The sequence below is a fragment of the Ostreococcus lucimarinus genome, chromosome 12 (assembly GCF_000092065.1).
Source record: "Ostreococcus lucimarinus CCE9901 chromosome 12, complete sequence".
In the NCBI taxonomy this organism is placed as follows: Eukaryota; Viridiplantae; Chlorophyta; class Mamiellophyceae; order Mamiellales; family Bathycoccaceae; genus Ostreococcus; species Ostreococcus sp. 'lucimarinus'.
Window position 1 is genome coordinate 295,233 of NC_009366.1, and position 15,365 is coordinate 310,597.

Genomic DNA, 15,365 nt, shown 5'->3' on the forward strand with positions numbered 1-15,365 from the left:
GACGTTGCTCGAAACGATCGCGAAAGTCAGATGATCGTCCACGATAGCTGCTATGTTATATTATTACCGTTACTACGCGCTTTTATTCTTTCCGACGGGTCGCAAGCGTTGGCGTAACATCGCCACTATTTCTTCCTTTGTCCTCGCCGGCTGTCCAACGTTGACGTATCTATCTGCTAACCATCCTAACCTGCCACACAACACCGCGAGCCCGACGCGGCGTCGCGTGACGCCGTCAAAAATCAGACCGTCGTTCCTCGCGAACTCGTCCAAAGACTCGATAAATTTTTCTGGCAAGTCGGACCAGTGCGCGTCGGCGTCGACGCGATGCACGGTGTAATACCCATCGTTGAACGTCAACTGATTATTCGGATGATTGATCGCGCAGTACGACGAACGATAATGACACTGCGGTTTATCTGGATCAACAAAGATTTGCTGCGACCAGCTTCCGAACGCCGCCGCGAACGATCCCGCGACGTACGGCACGACAAAGATCCAAAACGCCGCCGTCGCGTTCATCGCCGCCGCGTACGAATACACTCCATACGTCGCCGCGAGTCCTAAGACGCACCGCATCGCGTCGACGTACGCCTTCCTCTTCACCGCCCCGACGAGCAACTCCACGAAGCACCACGCGCCGAACCGTACCCAATACCTCAAAAACGCAAACGCCCCGTCTCTCGCGTACGTCGCCGTCGAATTCATCCCTCGCCCTCGCCCTCCGCTCGCCTTCGACCCCTCGTCCCCATCGTGATGCATCAACTCGTGCCGCATCGCGTACAGCCCACACGGCATCCCGAAAAACGGTCCGAGCGCGCAACTCGCGACGTTATTCAACACCGTTCCCGCCGTCCCGTCGCCTCGAAACGCCGGCGCGTGGCTCGAGTAGTGCGCCGCCGTGACGAACCGTCGCCAATACAACCCATATATCGTCACCGCGTACGCCAACCCGAGCGCGTGCGACGGCGGAGACATCACGACCGTCATCGCCATCGCCGGCACCGTGCTCGCGACGTTTATGAGCGCGTACACGAGCGGTAAATCCCGCGCGTCCCGCACCATCGGTCGCATGCGTTTGACGAGCGCGGACGTCGGCGCGACGACGTACTCGCGACGACGGGCGTGGAGGTCGTCGAGGGTGACGTCGCGGTCACCGCACGCGCCGACGCGGGCGACCATCGTCGGGCGGGGCGCGGGCATGCCGCCGCGCGCCGCCGCCGCGCGAAGTGACGACGATCCAACGGTCGCGGGCGCTTTTCGCGAGCACGGCGTACAATACGCTCGGTCTTCATAGAATACACTACGCTATCGCGCGCGTCGGCGACGCTCGGCCGGAGGGTGGCTCTCGCGTATTTATTTACCAATGACGTCACCGCGACTCGCGATCCGCAACGCCGCGCTCGCGGGACTGAGCGACGACGCCGCGCTTGCCGATTTCGGCGAAGGACTTTTCGGCCTCGGGCTTGGGCTTGTAGTATTGGTCTGGGGTCATGAATTCGGCGCCGCCGCCCGCGGCGGGTCGGAAAGGCGCGGGCGCGGACGCGAGCCACTTTTCCTTGCCTCCGCACTCGCGCCAAAAGGTGTTTTGAGTTTGGGAAACGTCCCACATGAGACCGAGGTGCTTGGGGAGCGGGGCGAGCGTGCTCGCGGCGATGGCGCCAGAGGCGGCGACCGCGGGAACGCCGACGCCCGGGAACACGGAGTCGCCGCAACGTAATAACTTGGGGATAGGGGATAATACGCCCGGTTGCGGAACTTCGGGCAGAGGTAAGAAGCCGAAGAGGCTGCCGCCGGCTGGGAGCGCCGGGCCGTACGTGCCGCGGTGCCGTCGGAGGAACCGTTGATGCGTCTGCGGAGACGCGTACACTTCAACTTCGACGCGGCTACGAATGTCCGGTATGATGCGTTCGATGGCATTCCACAGGATTTCAGCGCGTTCGCGCTTGAAATCCTTGTACTCTTGACTCCCTCGATCCTTGCCTTCCCAAATGTCGTACGGTTCGCTTCCGGCTGTGTACACGTGAATGATGTGCTTACCTTCGGGTGCGACTTCAGGATCGAGCACGGTGGGAATGAAGATTGTGATGACGTTTTGGGGATCACCGAGAGGTCGGTCCCAGTCCAAAACGCACAGATGCGACGGATCCAGATCGGGTAAGCCCGTGGCGTCGATGCCGAGGAACAAGTGCATGATGCTTCCGAGGGCGGGGATTTCCGACATTTCGTCCTTCCACTCCACCGCCCTGTCGAGACCTTGTGCTATTAATTCGTCTGTCTGGGGCAACATCGGCACAGTGTCCCAGATAGTCGCGTTCGAAACGACCGCGACGTTCGCCTTGATGACTTTACCGTTTCGAAGACGCACACCCTTGGCTTCTCCGTCTTCGACGATGATTTCCTCCACGTGCGACTTGAGCTGCAATTCACCACCATACTTTTCCAAGCAGTATTGAAGCTTATCCACAACTGCCTGCGTACCGCCCTCGGGCGCGCACAACGACGCCCCGGGACGATGGAATCCTGGAATACTATAAATCATTGTCGCCCCCATCGTGCCCTCCGCCGGGAACCCGCTGAAAAACGCCAGCATGTCGATCCACTGCTTCAAGAACGGTTCGGTGACGTACTGTCGCGATAACTTATGAAATGAGTCCAAAATATAAGGAATATCCAACATCACGTTCGGATGGGTGAGGTAAAACGGAATCGCAATCACCGTGGACACCAACAACCCGGCGTCCTGGCGAAGCGCCGTGAGCGGACACGCGTCCAGCGCGTCGTACAACGGTTCCAACCGCCCCTTCAGCGCCTTCCACTCCTTGATCGCCAACTCCGGATCCGTCGCCTTCTCGCGCAACAAATCGCAGAACCCACCCGGGGCGTCATCGTCCCCGGTTTGAAACCTCCAGTGCCCCTCCGGCGTCCACATCGAAATCCCGTCGTACGTCTTCACCGGCACCGTCTCCCCGAGCGCGTCCAGCACCATCCTCAGCGGGTTCCCCGTCGGTCGATCCAACCCCTCCCAAATGCTCGGTCCGACCTCAAACTTATACAACGCCCCATCCGGCGCTCGATGATCGAACATGTGACAGCACCCGCCCGCGAGATAGTGACTCTCAAACACCTTCACCTCGTATCCGTACTTCGCCAACAGCGCGGCGCACGACAACCCACCGATCCCGCTTCCGATCACCACGACGTCGTGCGTTTCGCTCGCGTCGTCCAGCGCGCTCGCGCGCGTCACCGTTCGTCGCCCGCGCGCGTCTTTCCTCGTCGCGCTCGTTATCCGCGCGGTCGCGCGCTGCATCTTGCGCGCGCGCGTCGTCGCGCGCGTCGTCGCGCGCGCGGCGCCGCGCGCCACCGTCGCGTCGGGCGTCATCGCGCGCGTCGTCACCGATCGAAGCGACTCGCGAGCGATGCCCGCGCGGCGCGCGCGCTGTGACGTTCGGCGCGAGATACGCCGCGCGCCGTTATCTTTTTTGACTCTTCACTGTTTACCCATATACGACGGTACACGACTCAACGTACCCGATGGGGTCGAGCGCGGCGCGCGTCGACGCGCCGCACCGCGCGACGCCGCGGCTCGACGCCGCGAGCGAGCGTGAACGCGCGCGCGCGCGCACGCTCGACGTCTCGACGCGAGACGCGCGTCGTTCGACGCGCGCGTGACGCCGCGAGACGGTGATGACGCAACGACCGGCGGATGCGGCGGCGTCGTCGTTCGGCGCGCGACTGCGACGCGCGGGCGTGAAAACGCTGCGGTTGCGCGTCAGCGGCGAGCGGGCGAAGCGTGGACTCGAGTCCGATAACGAGAGCGACTCGGACGACGACGCGGGAGCGCGGGATGGACCGTTCGTGATGCGGTGCGGGGCGGTCGGCGCGCGGGGCGTCGAGCGAGCGACGACGTTCGAGGCGTGGCGGCCGAGACGTGGGATGGATCGCGAGGAACTCGCGGAGAAGTACGGAGACGGAGGCTTGAAGAGGCACCGCGGGATGCACGGGGGGCTGGAGGAGGCGTTTCGGGGGAATAATATCGTCGTGCGAGGGACGCTCGACGGGGTGGAGTACGTGGGGAAGAATTTTACGCACGCGGCGAGCGGCATTGGGAGAGCGTACGAGCGCGAACGGGGGTACGACGGGAAGATGATGTTGGGGAGGCTGAAGAAAGCGTCGGGTGAGGATGATGGGGCGTACGAGTTGGAGTTGATGCCGATCGCTGGCGGGCGAGTGATTGACTTGGAGACGCGCTTGCGCAAGTACAATTACACGGAGCACTCCAAGAGCGATTTGGCGGATATCAACGATCCGGCGGTTCGCGCGGAGATCAACGCGAAACAACTCGAAGCGTTCGCGTCGGACAAGCGCAAGCGCCAAGTGAATAGGCTGAACGCGGCGAGAAAATTGGACGAAGCTTCCATTGCGTCGCCGAAGCTCATGCAGGCGCACATCGCCGAGGGAGCGGCGACGCTGAAGAGTCGCGCCGAACTCATCCTCGAGGCTGGGAAAACGCGGAATATTCCGCCTCACGAACCAAACGCGTTGAATTTGGACGAGGCGTACCCGATTGCCTCCATGCCGTGCCATGCGTTGCTTCATAAGCTTCGGTCGAAGGATCTTTTGGAAAACGCCGACGGCGCTACCGATTCGGGCGAAGTCACGTTTGAGCCGCTCACGCTGGCTTTGGCGTCGTTGTGCCTCAAAACGGGCACAAAGCCCGAACTCAACAAACGCGCGCAGCTCATTATGTACGCCGACGCGCTGTGCAAGTTACTTGCGCGCGAACGAATCAAAGAAGCCAAGCCAAAGGCGACAGAGGACGCCGAGACGCCGACCGAGCCCTCGCATCGGTTCACGTTCACCAGCGCCGAAAACGTCGATCCGTTGCTTCAGGAGGCACTCATACATAGTTATATGGACGAAGACGTGGCGAGCGACGTTCGACAGTACGTCATGTCCAAACACAGAAGAGATCTCGTACGACTGCAAGTCATTCTCATCGCGCTTCGCCTTTGCCAGTGGACGCTGGAGATTGAGCTCGTGCGCCCGCACTTGAAAGTGGACTCGAAAGAGATGATGGCGTACACGCGCGAACTCGGGTGCAAATCCGTCAAGGGTGGGAAGAATCCTGTCGTGAAACTCGATCTCAACGGCAGAGCGTTGTCGAGCGTGCTTCCGGAGATTCGAGCGCGAGGGAAACGAGCGAAACCAAAAGAATGAATAGCCTAAACCGACGTAAATTTTTAGCAAAGTTTCTACATTACACAACACGACGATACTCTCGTAACGACGCGTCATCGCATCATTTTCCGCCGCCGCCCCTCGAGCGAGCACCCCGGCGACGCGTCCGACTCGTCGCACTCCAACTTGCTCCACCGCCCGTCCACCTTCGCGCAATCAAACCACGCTTTGCCCAGCGACGCGTTCACCTCGTTGTGCACCGCGCACATCCATCGCTGCAAAGCCAACCCCGAGGAGCAATCGGGCGGATTCACGCGCACAATCTCCGCGAAATGCGCCGCGCACTCGCCGCACGGGTACGCTCGCGTGAGAATCATAATCAACTCCCGCGCGTCTCGCTCCTGCCGCCGCGTCGGTTCATCCGGGTACTGCGCCGCGAACGTGTGTAAAAACGTCCACGTCGCGCGTCCGAGGTCCTCCTTCGTCGTCTTCGTCGTCGACGTCGACGCATCGTCGTCGTCTTTCGCGTCGTTGAATTTCTTCGTCATCGACGCGAGCCAGCGCTGCGGCATCGCGCGCGCGCGCGTTCGCGCCGTCGTCCAGCGCCACGCGCGTTCGCGCTCGCGCGTTCCATCGCGCGACGCCATCCCGCGTCGTCGTGTGCGCGTCGGCGCGTCGCGAACGCGCTCGACGCGCGCGCGCGCAAACCGGGCACTCCCGGGCAGCGCGTTCGCCGCGTCGCCGTCGCCGCGTCGCGCGCCTCGATCGTCGCGCGCCTCGATCGTCGCGCGTCTCGACGTGTCTCTCTCGCGCGCGCGGTCGAGCGACGCGCGCGACGCGCGAGGCGCGCGCGAGGCGCGACAACGCGACGCGTCTCTGGGACAGTTTCGACGAAGATGCGTTCGCGATGAACGACGACGACGCGGCGATTCGAGGGTATCTCGCGCGTCTGCGCGACGTCGAGGGCGAGGGCGACGCCAGCGCGGTGGACGCGCAGGGCGTGCTCGTGGAACTCAAGGTGCGGCGACGACGACGACGACGACAGAAGGATGATGATTTGATTTGATTTGATTTGGAAACTGACGAACGGTGACGTAGGAACGATGCGAATCGATCGCGAAGGAAGACGTGGCGCGTCTGGGGATCCCGGGTGCGGTGTTCGATCGGCGCGCGGGCGTGGTGGCGTTCGTGGAGGCGACGGATGGACGACGAGGGAACGCGTTCGCGACGGCGCGAGCCAAGGCGTTGGACTTGACGGGAGAGCTCGCGACGAGGATGGAGGGAATGGACGGCGATGATGGTGGGTTGGGATCGCGAGCCAGGGATGGGTTTGAAGTGATCATGATGACGTTTCGTAAGGAGACGTCGATGAGCGTGCGCTCGGGGGCGTTGAAGACGCTGTTGACGTTGGCGAGACGATACGCGGGCGAGATTGGACGAGGGACGATGCAGGCGTACGGACGGGCTTTGCGCAGAGATTTCGAGAGTTACACGAAAAATAGCAAGACGGTGAAAGGTTTGATATTGCGAGTCATCGGCGGTATGCACGAAGGGTTGCGACGCGAGGGTTTGACGCTCGTGACGGCGGAGGAAGCCATGGAGGACTCGAGTGCGCCGACGGCGAAGTGGTTGATGACGGCGTCGTGTCGCATTTTAGATGCCGCGCTGGACGATGAAGAAGACGTAAAGAAGGAGATTGTGCTCATGGCGAGCGCGTTATATGCGATTACGGCGTCCTTATCCGCGCGCGTCGCCGAAGAAGGTGCGGACAAGGCGAATTTTGCGCGCATTGTTCGCATCGTCGAGCACGCGGTGTCGTTGCGAGAGACTGGAACTCGAACAGACATGTCCAAGGCAGCGCTTGACTTAATCACCACGCACGCGCACGCGTTGAGACACGAACTGGTGAAAATCTCTTCCAAGATGTTCGAGCTCCTGTTGAATTTGCGCACGCACAACAACAAGGAACTGGCTCGCTGTGCGGCAGCAGCGTACGAAGAGTTTTTACCTGCCATGCGTGACGCGTTCGTGTGCGATACGTTTTCTTCATCACGGGATTCCCGCGCAAAATTACTGGATGATATTTTAAAAGTCATCATGCGGATGCTAGACGACGAGAAAACGTCACAACGTGATAAGACGGCGTGCGTTCACGCATTGGGGAAATTCGCCGCGCCGGCGATGGAGTTGCTCTCCGACGACTACGCAGAGGTGAATACATACATGGAACGACTCGGCAAGCTCACGATGTACATCAAATTTCAGCAAGGAGAAAATGAGTTTCAAGAAAGATTCGAAAGCATTGAGCGTCAGGTGGCATTACTATCGGCTTTTAGCGACGTATTGCGATCTTCAAACGTTATGATTGACGAGGCGCTTCTAGAGACTTTCGCTGGTTTGGTTGTTTGGATTTGGGAGCAGTACGCTTTCGAACTCGAGAGACGTAAACCTCAAATTCGTAACGCGTTGCTGAATTTGTTTGTCGTTCTCGCTTCCAAAGGTTGCGCTCTTCAGACACTCTTGACGCGCATCGGCTCTCAGCTTTTGTTCTTGACGCTCCGATTTTCTGAGCCGGACCCAATCGACAAAGTGCTGTGCAAAAACGATCCGGTACCGATGTGGCCTCGTTACGTCGATCTTTGGACGGCTCTCATCGGCGGCGGCAATGAATGCGCCGCAGGCGTTTACGGTTGTTTCGTAAACGAGCTCCTCAACTTTTGCACTACGCTCGATCTTGGCATTGTGACGCCTACCGGAGAGGATTCGAATAGCGAACGAAACGCACGAACCGATACTTCTACTAGCGATGATTTAGACACAACTTCAGTGGCGGTGAGCTTAGGCGACGACGCAAGCGCATCTAATCCGGGTGATATGTGCACCTTCTTACAGCTCGTAGAGTTCGCACAGCGAGTCATTGAGGAGTCCCCTGCAGACGCATTACTGCCTTGGGTGAACCATATCAGCACGAAATTAATGGCGATGGCTAATCGAAACAGCTCGATTTCTGCCTTTTACAAACTCATTGGAACGATCGTCAATGCCGCTGATCGCAGTGGATACTTTGGCAGACGAGATTCAGCCGAAGTGGAGCAAGTCGTCGCGCTGTTTCGAGAATTCTTACGAGATGTTTTGCAAGACACAAGACGATTCTCCGGCGAGCTGCTCGCGTCTGTGTTACAATTACTATTGACACTCCCTTCGGTAATACTTCCGATTGAAAATTTGATAGCACCACTGTTGCGAGCCCTTGAACTTGGTCTACAACATCCTCCGGTGACGACAATCGCTTTGAACACCCTCGAGCGCTGGCTCGATGGTAAGCATCTAGATGAGACTTCTCCGCACTTAGTACAGATAGCTAAACGCCTTAGTGCGTACTTGGACAGCGCATCGAGTTCGAATGCGTTCTTTGGCGAAGTATACGAAAGCGAGGGTCGCGACAGGAAGAAAAAGCAGGCGAGCAAGGAGCAAGACGAAATGAGGCTCAAACGCGCGACTTTCATTCGGATCGTTAAAATTTTGGGCTCGATGGGTGGCGCAGCACACGGTTTATTGTCTGCAAAATCAAACAGTGAGCTCGACTCGCCGTGGGATTCTGACTCGAAGCTGTCGATGCCCATCGGTTTGGTTCGATCGTCTACAAAGTTATGGCTCGATAAATTACTTCCTCGCACTTCTCATTTGGCTATGTCTTCTCAAGATAGAGCGACAAAAATTGCTGCGTGCGAGGCACTTTATGGTTCAACTGTCTTTTTGATTGGCAGAAGCGCGCAAGGTCCGACGGCGTCGGCGGGCGATTTCACTCGCAGCGCATCTCAGTACCGCTCAATTTTCGAGAAACTTTTCCCAATAATTTTCGAATTGTCTGTCGATGCTGATGCAATCTCCAGAAAGCTCTTCAGCGACCTTAGCTTCCAAATGACCAGATGGTATGCGAAGAGCCAAGCTCGTGAGTTGGACGTGACACTGTGTTTGTTTGACGCCTTAATCGAGGGACTGTCAAACACTTCAAAAGCCGGTGCCGTTCGTGATCTTTGCGCCTCACTAGTCGCAGAGTTGTTAGAGTGGAGTATAAAATATGTGCGAGATACGAAAGCGTTCGAAGGTACGGTAAATCACAGGTACATTCTGCGCACCTTGTTCGGATTGATGGGACACACGGGCTCAGCGCACAGATTGGGTGCGGTCACGGCGCTAAGAAAGTGTCTCAAGCATGTGACGAAGCATCGAAACTTGCTCGATGAATACGTTCTGGAAATACTTAACGTTACATTCAAAAGTATTGAAAGGTCGGGTGAACATTCTTTGACTGTTGGAGTTTCCACGAGAGGCGCTGATGTTGCTATGGCTATCGTTGTTCGCGAGATCCTACGCGCTATCCAGACTCATGCGAAATGGCTCCTGCATTCACCGGGATCAACAGTGTCGAAATGTACTGACTCATTCATGCGAAGTCTACTCGAGCTCACCGCTAGCGGTGATGATTTCTTGAGACGCGAGGCACAGCAGGCTTTTGCCACCATCGCGCCGCTGGCGCTTTCTGACGTCCGACGGTGGCTGCAAGGCAACTTGCATGTGATTTCGTCTTGCGTCGATGCTTCAGTTCCCGAAATGAAGGCGCTTGAGAATGGGAGCAAACGGCTGCTTAATAGATTTATCGCCGTCGTGCAGTGGTCAAGTTGGACTATGTCCATGCATTTCACTGATTTGGAATTTTTCACCGCCTCGAGAACGACGCACTTTCATGCTGTCGGTCAATATTTAGATAGCATTTCTGGTAGACTCGAAAGTTCTTTCGTTCTAGAACAAGATACACCAGCCAATCAGACTGGTCATTTAGCTCGCGAAATTCTGGTTCTCTTTGATAGTATTTTGAACTCGCCGTGGAGTGGTGGCGATAAGGAAGCGCTCTTGGCGCTCTCCTTACCGCAAGAAAATGGAAACAGACGCGTGATCAAGCTGATATCGTCATCCATCTTCTACTCGCAAAACATTGCCAATGACGCTGATTCTAGTCGCAAATACCTTATGCCCGCTGCGGCACAGCTTCTGAGAACGCTTACAAAGGATCACGGTTCGAGCAAAGTTGCGCGACTAGGGGAAGAAGCATTTGCGTGTCTCAGAGGACTGATTGCGCTACCAAAGTTTGATCTCGGTGCGATCAATTTGGAGAACGCACAAGGTTGCATAGCCGCACAACGACTCGCCGACGGATATCGCGAGCTCGCGAATGTGCTCGTGCTACGCAGAATTCTACCACAGGAAGGTGAATCATCGGCAAAGAATCTGACTCGTCGCGCGGCGACAGTCGTGCGTAATTTGTTCCACGCAAATCCTCCTCAGCGTGTGGTCGGCCAAGTCGTGATGCAGCTTTGTCTGCATCTTAACATAGCCCCTAGTGCTCTTCTTGACCTTCTTCTTGACAGGGTCCAAGATTCAGATGCGAAACTCGGTGAGACATTCTATCGCAATTACCGAGAACCCATTCTGCGCGCATGCAAATATTCATTCGACGATTATGCCGGTGACTTGTTCAAAGTCGCTGGGGCGGACGTTCAATCACCCAGTGGTGCCGTCGTCACCGACGTCATCGTCAGTGTGATTGAGCTCTCAATCCCAAAGGAAAACGCGACGCAAACTCGAAGTTTGGATGGAGGACGTGTACTGGCCACTCTGAAAAAGAACATGTCGCATTTGTGTCATCTGTATGAGGATCACGAAGACGCCTCTGCCGTCGTGAAAAATACCTGTCATCAACGATTTTTGGCAATTCTTCGCGCAGCGGTGAAGCTAAATCGAGCGCTTGGATCGAGCCACGACTCGATTGCATCGGAGGACAGTTACACGAGTTTCTTAACTGTTATGGCTGGCTTGATGCGATGCGTGCGATGCGACTGCATCTCTCTGAGTTCGCAAGTTGATGCCGTCATGATCACCGCTGAGATTTTGGAGGGAATTAACATATCAAAATCATCTCGCGATGCGCTGGAAAAGAGTTTGAGTGATTCGTTGAAAAATATGGTCGTTCAAGAGCGATGTGATTCAACCACGTTCAAGAAACGTTTTCCATCAACAGTGAAAGCCTTCAAACAAGCGTTTTCCAAATACCAAGCACCATCGCTGATTGCTGCGCTTCTTCCGTTTTACGATGATTCAGATTCAAAGTCGGTCTTACTGGAAGAAGATGTCACGGAAATACGATGGAATGCCGCTGTAGCGCAACAGATATGGCTCATTGCAGAGGATGAACATGTGGCAGTTGAGTCTCGCGCACTCGCCGTGTGTCGCATTCTTCCAAAACTTTTGTCGTCGAGCGACCCCACACAAGTCTTGGCGTTTTTCACGGATAATGCAAAAGCGATCGCGCAGGATATCGGCGGCGGTAAAACTGATATCCTATCGCGATTAAGGACTTTCGGTGTCTTGTCTGCGATGTACTCAAAGTGCACGAAGCAAGAAGTGATGGATGGACCTTGCGTGCAAGTTCCAAAACTGAATGCCCTCGTTTCAAAAGCTGTAATCAGCGAACTCAGTGGACACGGAACGGCAAGTAAATCGCTCTTAGGTCAAGAGAGTATCGCGTTGCACGCGACAAAAATGGCCTTTTCTGTCTTTGCGTCGCTGCTCACCTGCACACAGACAGATGTCAAGTTTTACGCCAAGTTATTTGAGAACGTTGCGTCATGGAATAATCTGGTCGACCGGACAAAACGCGTGAAACTTGAGGCGACAATGGAAGTGAAACGAGCTCAACGAAACTTGAAAGCTGACGTGAGTACTACACGGCTCAAATCGTTCACTTTGTCTTCAAATCTTGCGGCGATGTACTCCCTGAAACCGTCTGATACTGCCGAGAATGATAATCTCGCCGCCGACGAAGATATTGCGCAACAAGACAACCATTCAAAAGGTACCCCGCGAGATGAACTCGAGGCTCACCCGGTGTCTGATGGCGTCTTTAAGATGCTAAAGCTCGTCGTAATGCGCGGTTTGACGGGCGATGCAAGTGGCTTGCGACCGGAGATGCAACTTTTGGAAATGGTTTCGTGTCTGCTGTACTCTCCCGCGGTTTTGGCTTCGGTCAAACTTCTCGTCGTCAAGGCGTTACTTAGATTAAACGATGATCTCACATCTGAGTCCAGTGGCGATGTCGGCATGACTGTTTTGATTACACAGCCATCGTTCCTGGCCGCGCACTCGGACCTTATGATTGCACTTCTCTCCGCGATGATTGAAATCACGAAGGAATCTGATGCCGCGTACGTGTCAACACCTTTGCGAAAAACTATGAACATCGCGTTGGAGTGCGACAACTTGTGGTCTTCGAACTTTGAGGAAGCAAAAACGAGCATATTTGAGGCCACCGAGCTCGTCATCAAGAGTGGGTACTCGAGGAATGAAGACATCTTCAGAGAGAATCTCAAACTCTGCAGCAAGTTGTTCTCGCGTTTGCGTGACACCGCGCGAATGACAAGTACACCTACGTCGCATTGCTTCCAAAGTTCGATGTATCAATTGCAACGACATCTTGAGTGCAAGCCAAAAGACCCCAGAAACACGAGTCTGGTGAAAGTATGTGCGCTTCGGAAGAAATTCGCTATTAAACTCATCGAGATATTAATCAACGCTGAAGCACCAGTATTGTGCGTTCGCGATACGAGTGTTTTCATCACGACTGCTCAGGGGAAGAAAATTGACGAAGAAATACCGTCACCTCTTTTGAATATTTTGTTGCGTTTTATCGATAAAGACGTTCGTAAGGGGTTGACAACGCTTGCTGCGTCGTTACTTGGTAGAATCATGAAAATCGATGGCGGTGTCGCTCAATGGCACAAATCCTTGCAAAAACAGTTAAAAGGTGTGAGTGACGACCTCTTACTGAACACGCTTGATCAAATCACGATAAGTTGTCCATCATTTGTGCACGATGCTGGATTCGCACCATCGATACAGTCACGTCTTGATACATTCTGGGGCGAACCGCGGTGCGTGGCGCTGCTGATTTTGACGAGAGATCACAGACCAGAACGGGTACAGTGGACATACGACCGACTATTGCCGTTCGTTGGTTCTCTATTGAAGCAGCGGGATTGCGAAGTCATGATTATACTTTTCGAAGCGCTCACGCGCGGCGCTCAGGCAATCACACGAACTCAGAGAGACGCAAATCATATCGAGCTATGGAAGAATGCTCTCGTTGAAGCAGACAATGCGGTGTCGATGGAAAGTGCTGTCAAAGTTCGCGAATCGCATACAAACTTGTGCATTGCCATTGCGGAGACGTACCCTAAACTCATCAACGAATCGTCGTTGCAAGGTCCACTTTTACGAGCACTCGCCGATCCCGTGAGCTTGACTTGTCGACAAACGGCTTTACAATTTTGGAACAAGCGACTGCAATTCGATAACTTGGTCACGCGTCTTCACGACACCCTCCAATTGATTCCTCACGCGAAAGTAGAGAGTTTATGGCTCGCTGCAGCGTGCAGACTCTTATTTGCGGTACAAGAGATGAATCCGGCGTCAAGGGCTCCTTTGATTGACAACGACCTATCGGAGTGCGTGTTCACTTCGGTGAAGCTGGATTCGTTGCGCCGCCGTGGAGCGTCTCAAACCATGGCTCCTTTGTTTTCAACTCAAGCGCAAGACCCGGACGCGGATGAGAAGCGAAGTGTCGTGCTCTCGACAATATTGGCAAACTTCAAACAACCTGCACGTGGTGACCCAACGATTGCGACCTCGCTTCCGTACGAGCTAGCGAATTTATTACAGTCGCAAGAGCACGTCAAAGACTTTGGTGCGTTCCATGAGATTGCGCAAAATCTTGACATTGGAGCCAACAAAAAGAAGATCGACGATTTTCTGGTCGAAGAGATGAAAAACAGCGTCAAGCTGACTCGATCTTACAGGACAGGTGACTTACCTGACGTGAAAATATCGTGCCACGAATTGATTACGCCTTTCCTCCTCTGCGCTGAACGCGATTCGGCAGTCGCATGCACGCTTCTCCGAGAGCTCGCGAATTCAGCACAGCATGAGTTTGCATTCATTCTAAAAGACCAAAATGATGCACGTCCAGCAAAGGAAGCGATGGCGATCGTGGCACAACCGCTGAAAGATTTCGTCGGAAGCATTGAAGGCAGGGATGCGTCGCTCGTTCGATTCATCCTTTCCTTGTGTGAAGTCATCCCACAAGCCGCGGAAATTCCTGTCGACCACGTCGTTCGACTCGCGACACGCGGTAGAAGTTTATCGAGTGGTGTCATCGCGATGGAGTCGATGATCACGTCTGGTGATCAGTCACCGCAGACTTGGGAAGCTTTGGCTAAACTATACAGATCGCTGGGTTACGACGACGCCGCTTTGCTGTCGTTTGTGAACGCGTTTCCTCACCAGGAGGAGACGATGTGTGCGATTCGACAAGAGATGGCTGGCAATGTGCGAGATGCCGTGCAAGCGTACAAACACTTATTGAGTGCTGAAATTGATCGATCTCCGCGAGAGAGCGAGTTTTTGAAACATGAATTTTTTCGCTGCGCCGAGCGGCTCGGAGAATGGGATGAAATCGGAAAACATCTCGAGGACGTGCGAACTGGCGAGTTTAAAATCGAAGACTTGTCTTGCATTCCTGGAGAAGCTTCGGGTGGATCTAGTATTTGCACAGCATTTAGAGTCGCTCTTCGTCAACCTTTGGAAGACTGGTCGCCATTCTTGACCAAAGTTCTTCTGCAGGAGGACTCTACTCGCAAGTTGAAGCATCTCGGTGTAGAGATTGCGATGAACGCGCTGCTATCTGACAGTGCCGGCGACGATACTCGTGAGGTGCATGATGTATTGCAGCAAGTTTACCAAAGCTTCATAGACTCATGGAGCACGACCTGTAGTGCGTCCGTTGCCATTCGTCGGAAACTGCTGCAGGCCTTACAACCAGCCGTCGAGATCGACGAAACATTGCGCACGATTGACGAACTGAAGACAGGACTTCGCAAGCTGAAGAATATGGACATCAAGAAAGCGGAATCTATCGTCAATCAACTCGAAAGCAAATGGCAAACACGATGGCCTTCGGCTGCGTACGATGCGTCTGAGGTTTGGGAACGCGTCGTGACTTTTCGCTCCAGGATGCTGGGCACGCTGGCAAGTGTGATTCCAGAAATTCGCACAGATTCTATTGCAACGAT

At 55.1% G+C, this 15,365-nt stretch overlaps 4 protein-coding genes across 4 annotated transcripts; 1 reads left to right on the top strand and 3 right to left on the bottom strand.

Annotated features, from left to right (window-relative positions):
* Nucleotides 1-72: 72 nt before the first annotated feature.
* On the bottom strand, nucleotides 73-1,065 carry OSTLU_26849 (predicted protein; the record flags this gene model as incomplete). Its single annotated transcript, XM_001420777.1, has 1 exon — nucleotides 73-1,065. One exon carries the CDS (start codon nucleotides 1,063-1,065, stop codon nucleotides 73-75), a length of 993 nt encoding a protein of 330 aa, XP_001420814.1.
* A 307-nt stretch (nucleotides 1,066-1,372) lies between these two features.
* OSTLU_39472 (predicted protein) lies at nucleotides 1,373-3,310 on the bottom strand (the record flags this gene model as incomplete). Its single annotated transcript, XM_001420778.1, has 1 exon — nucleotides 1,373-3,310. One exon carries the CDS (start codon nucleotides 3,308-3,310, stop codon nucleotides 1,373-1,375), a length of 1,938 nt encoding a protein of 645 aa, XP_001420815.1.
* Nucleotides 3,311-3,687: 377 nt separating this feature from the next.
* OSTLU_17613 (predicted protein) lies at nucleotides 3,688-5,220 on the top strand (the record flags this gene model as incomplete). Its single annotated transcript, XM_001420615.1, has 1 exon — nucleotides 3,688-5,220. The coding sequence occupies one exon, from the start codon at nucleotides 3,688-3,690 to the stop codon at nucleotides 5,218-5,220; it is 1,533 nt and encodes a 510-aa protein (XP_001420652.1).
* A 131-nt stretch (nucleotides 5,221-5,351) lies between these two features.
* Nucleotides 5,352-5,681, bottom strand: OSTLU_8108 (predicted protein; the record flags this gene model as incomplete). The annotated part of the gene is made up of 1 exon (XM_001420779.1): nucleotides 5,352-5,681. A coding segment is annotated over one exon (330 nt), but the record flags the coding sequence as incomplete, so codon positions are not given.
* Between the last annotated feature and the right edge of the window lie 9,684 nt (nucleotides 5,682-15,365).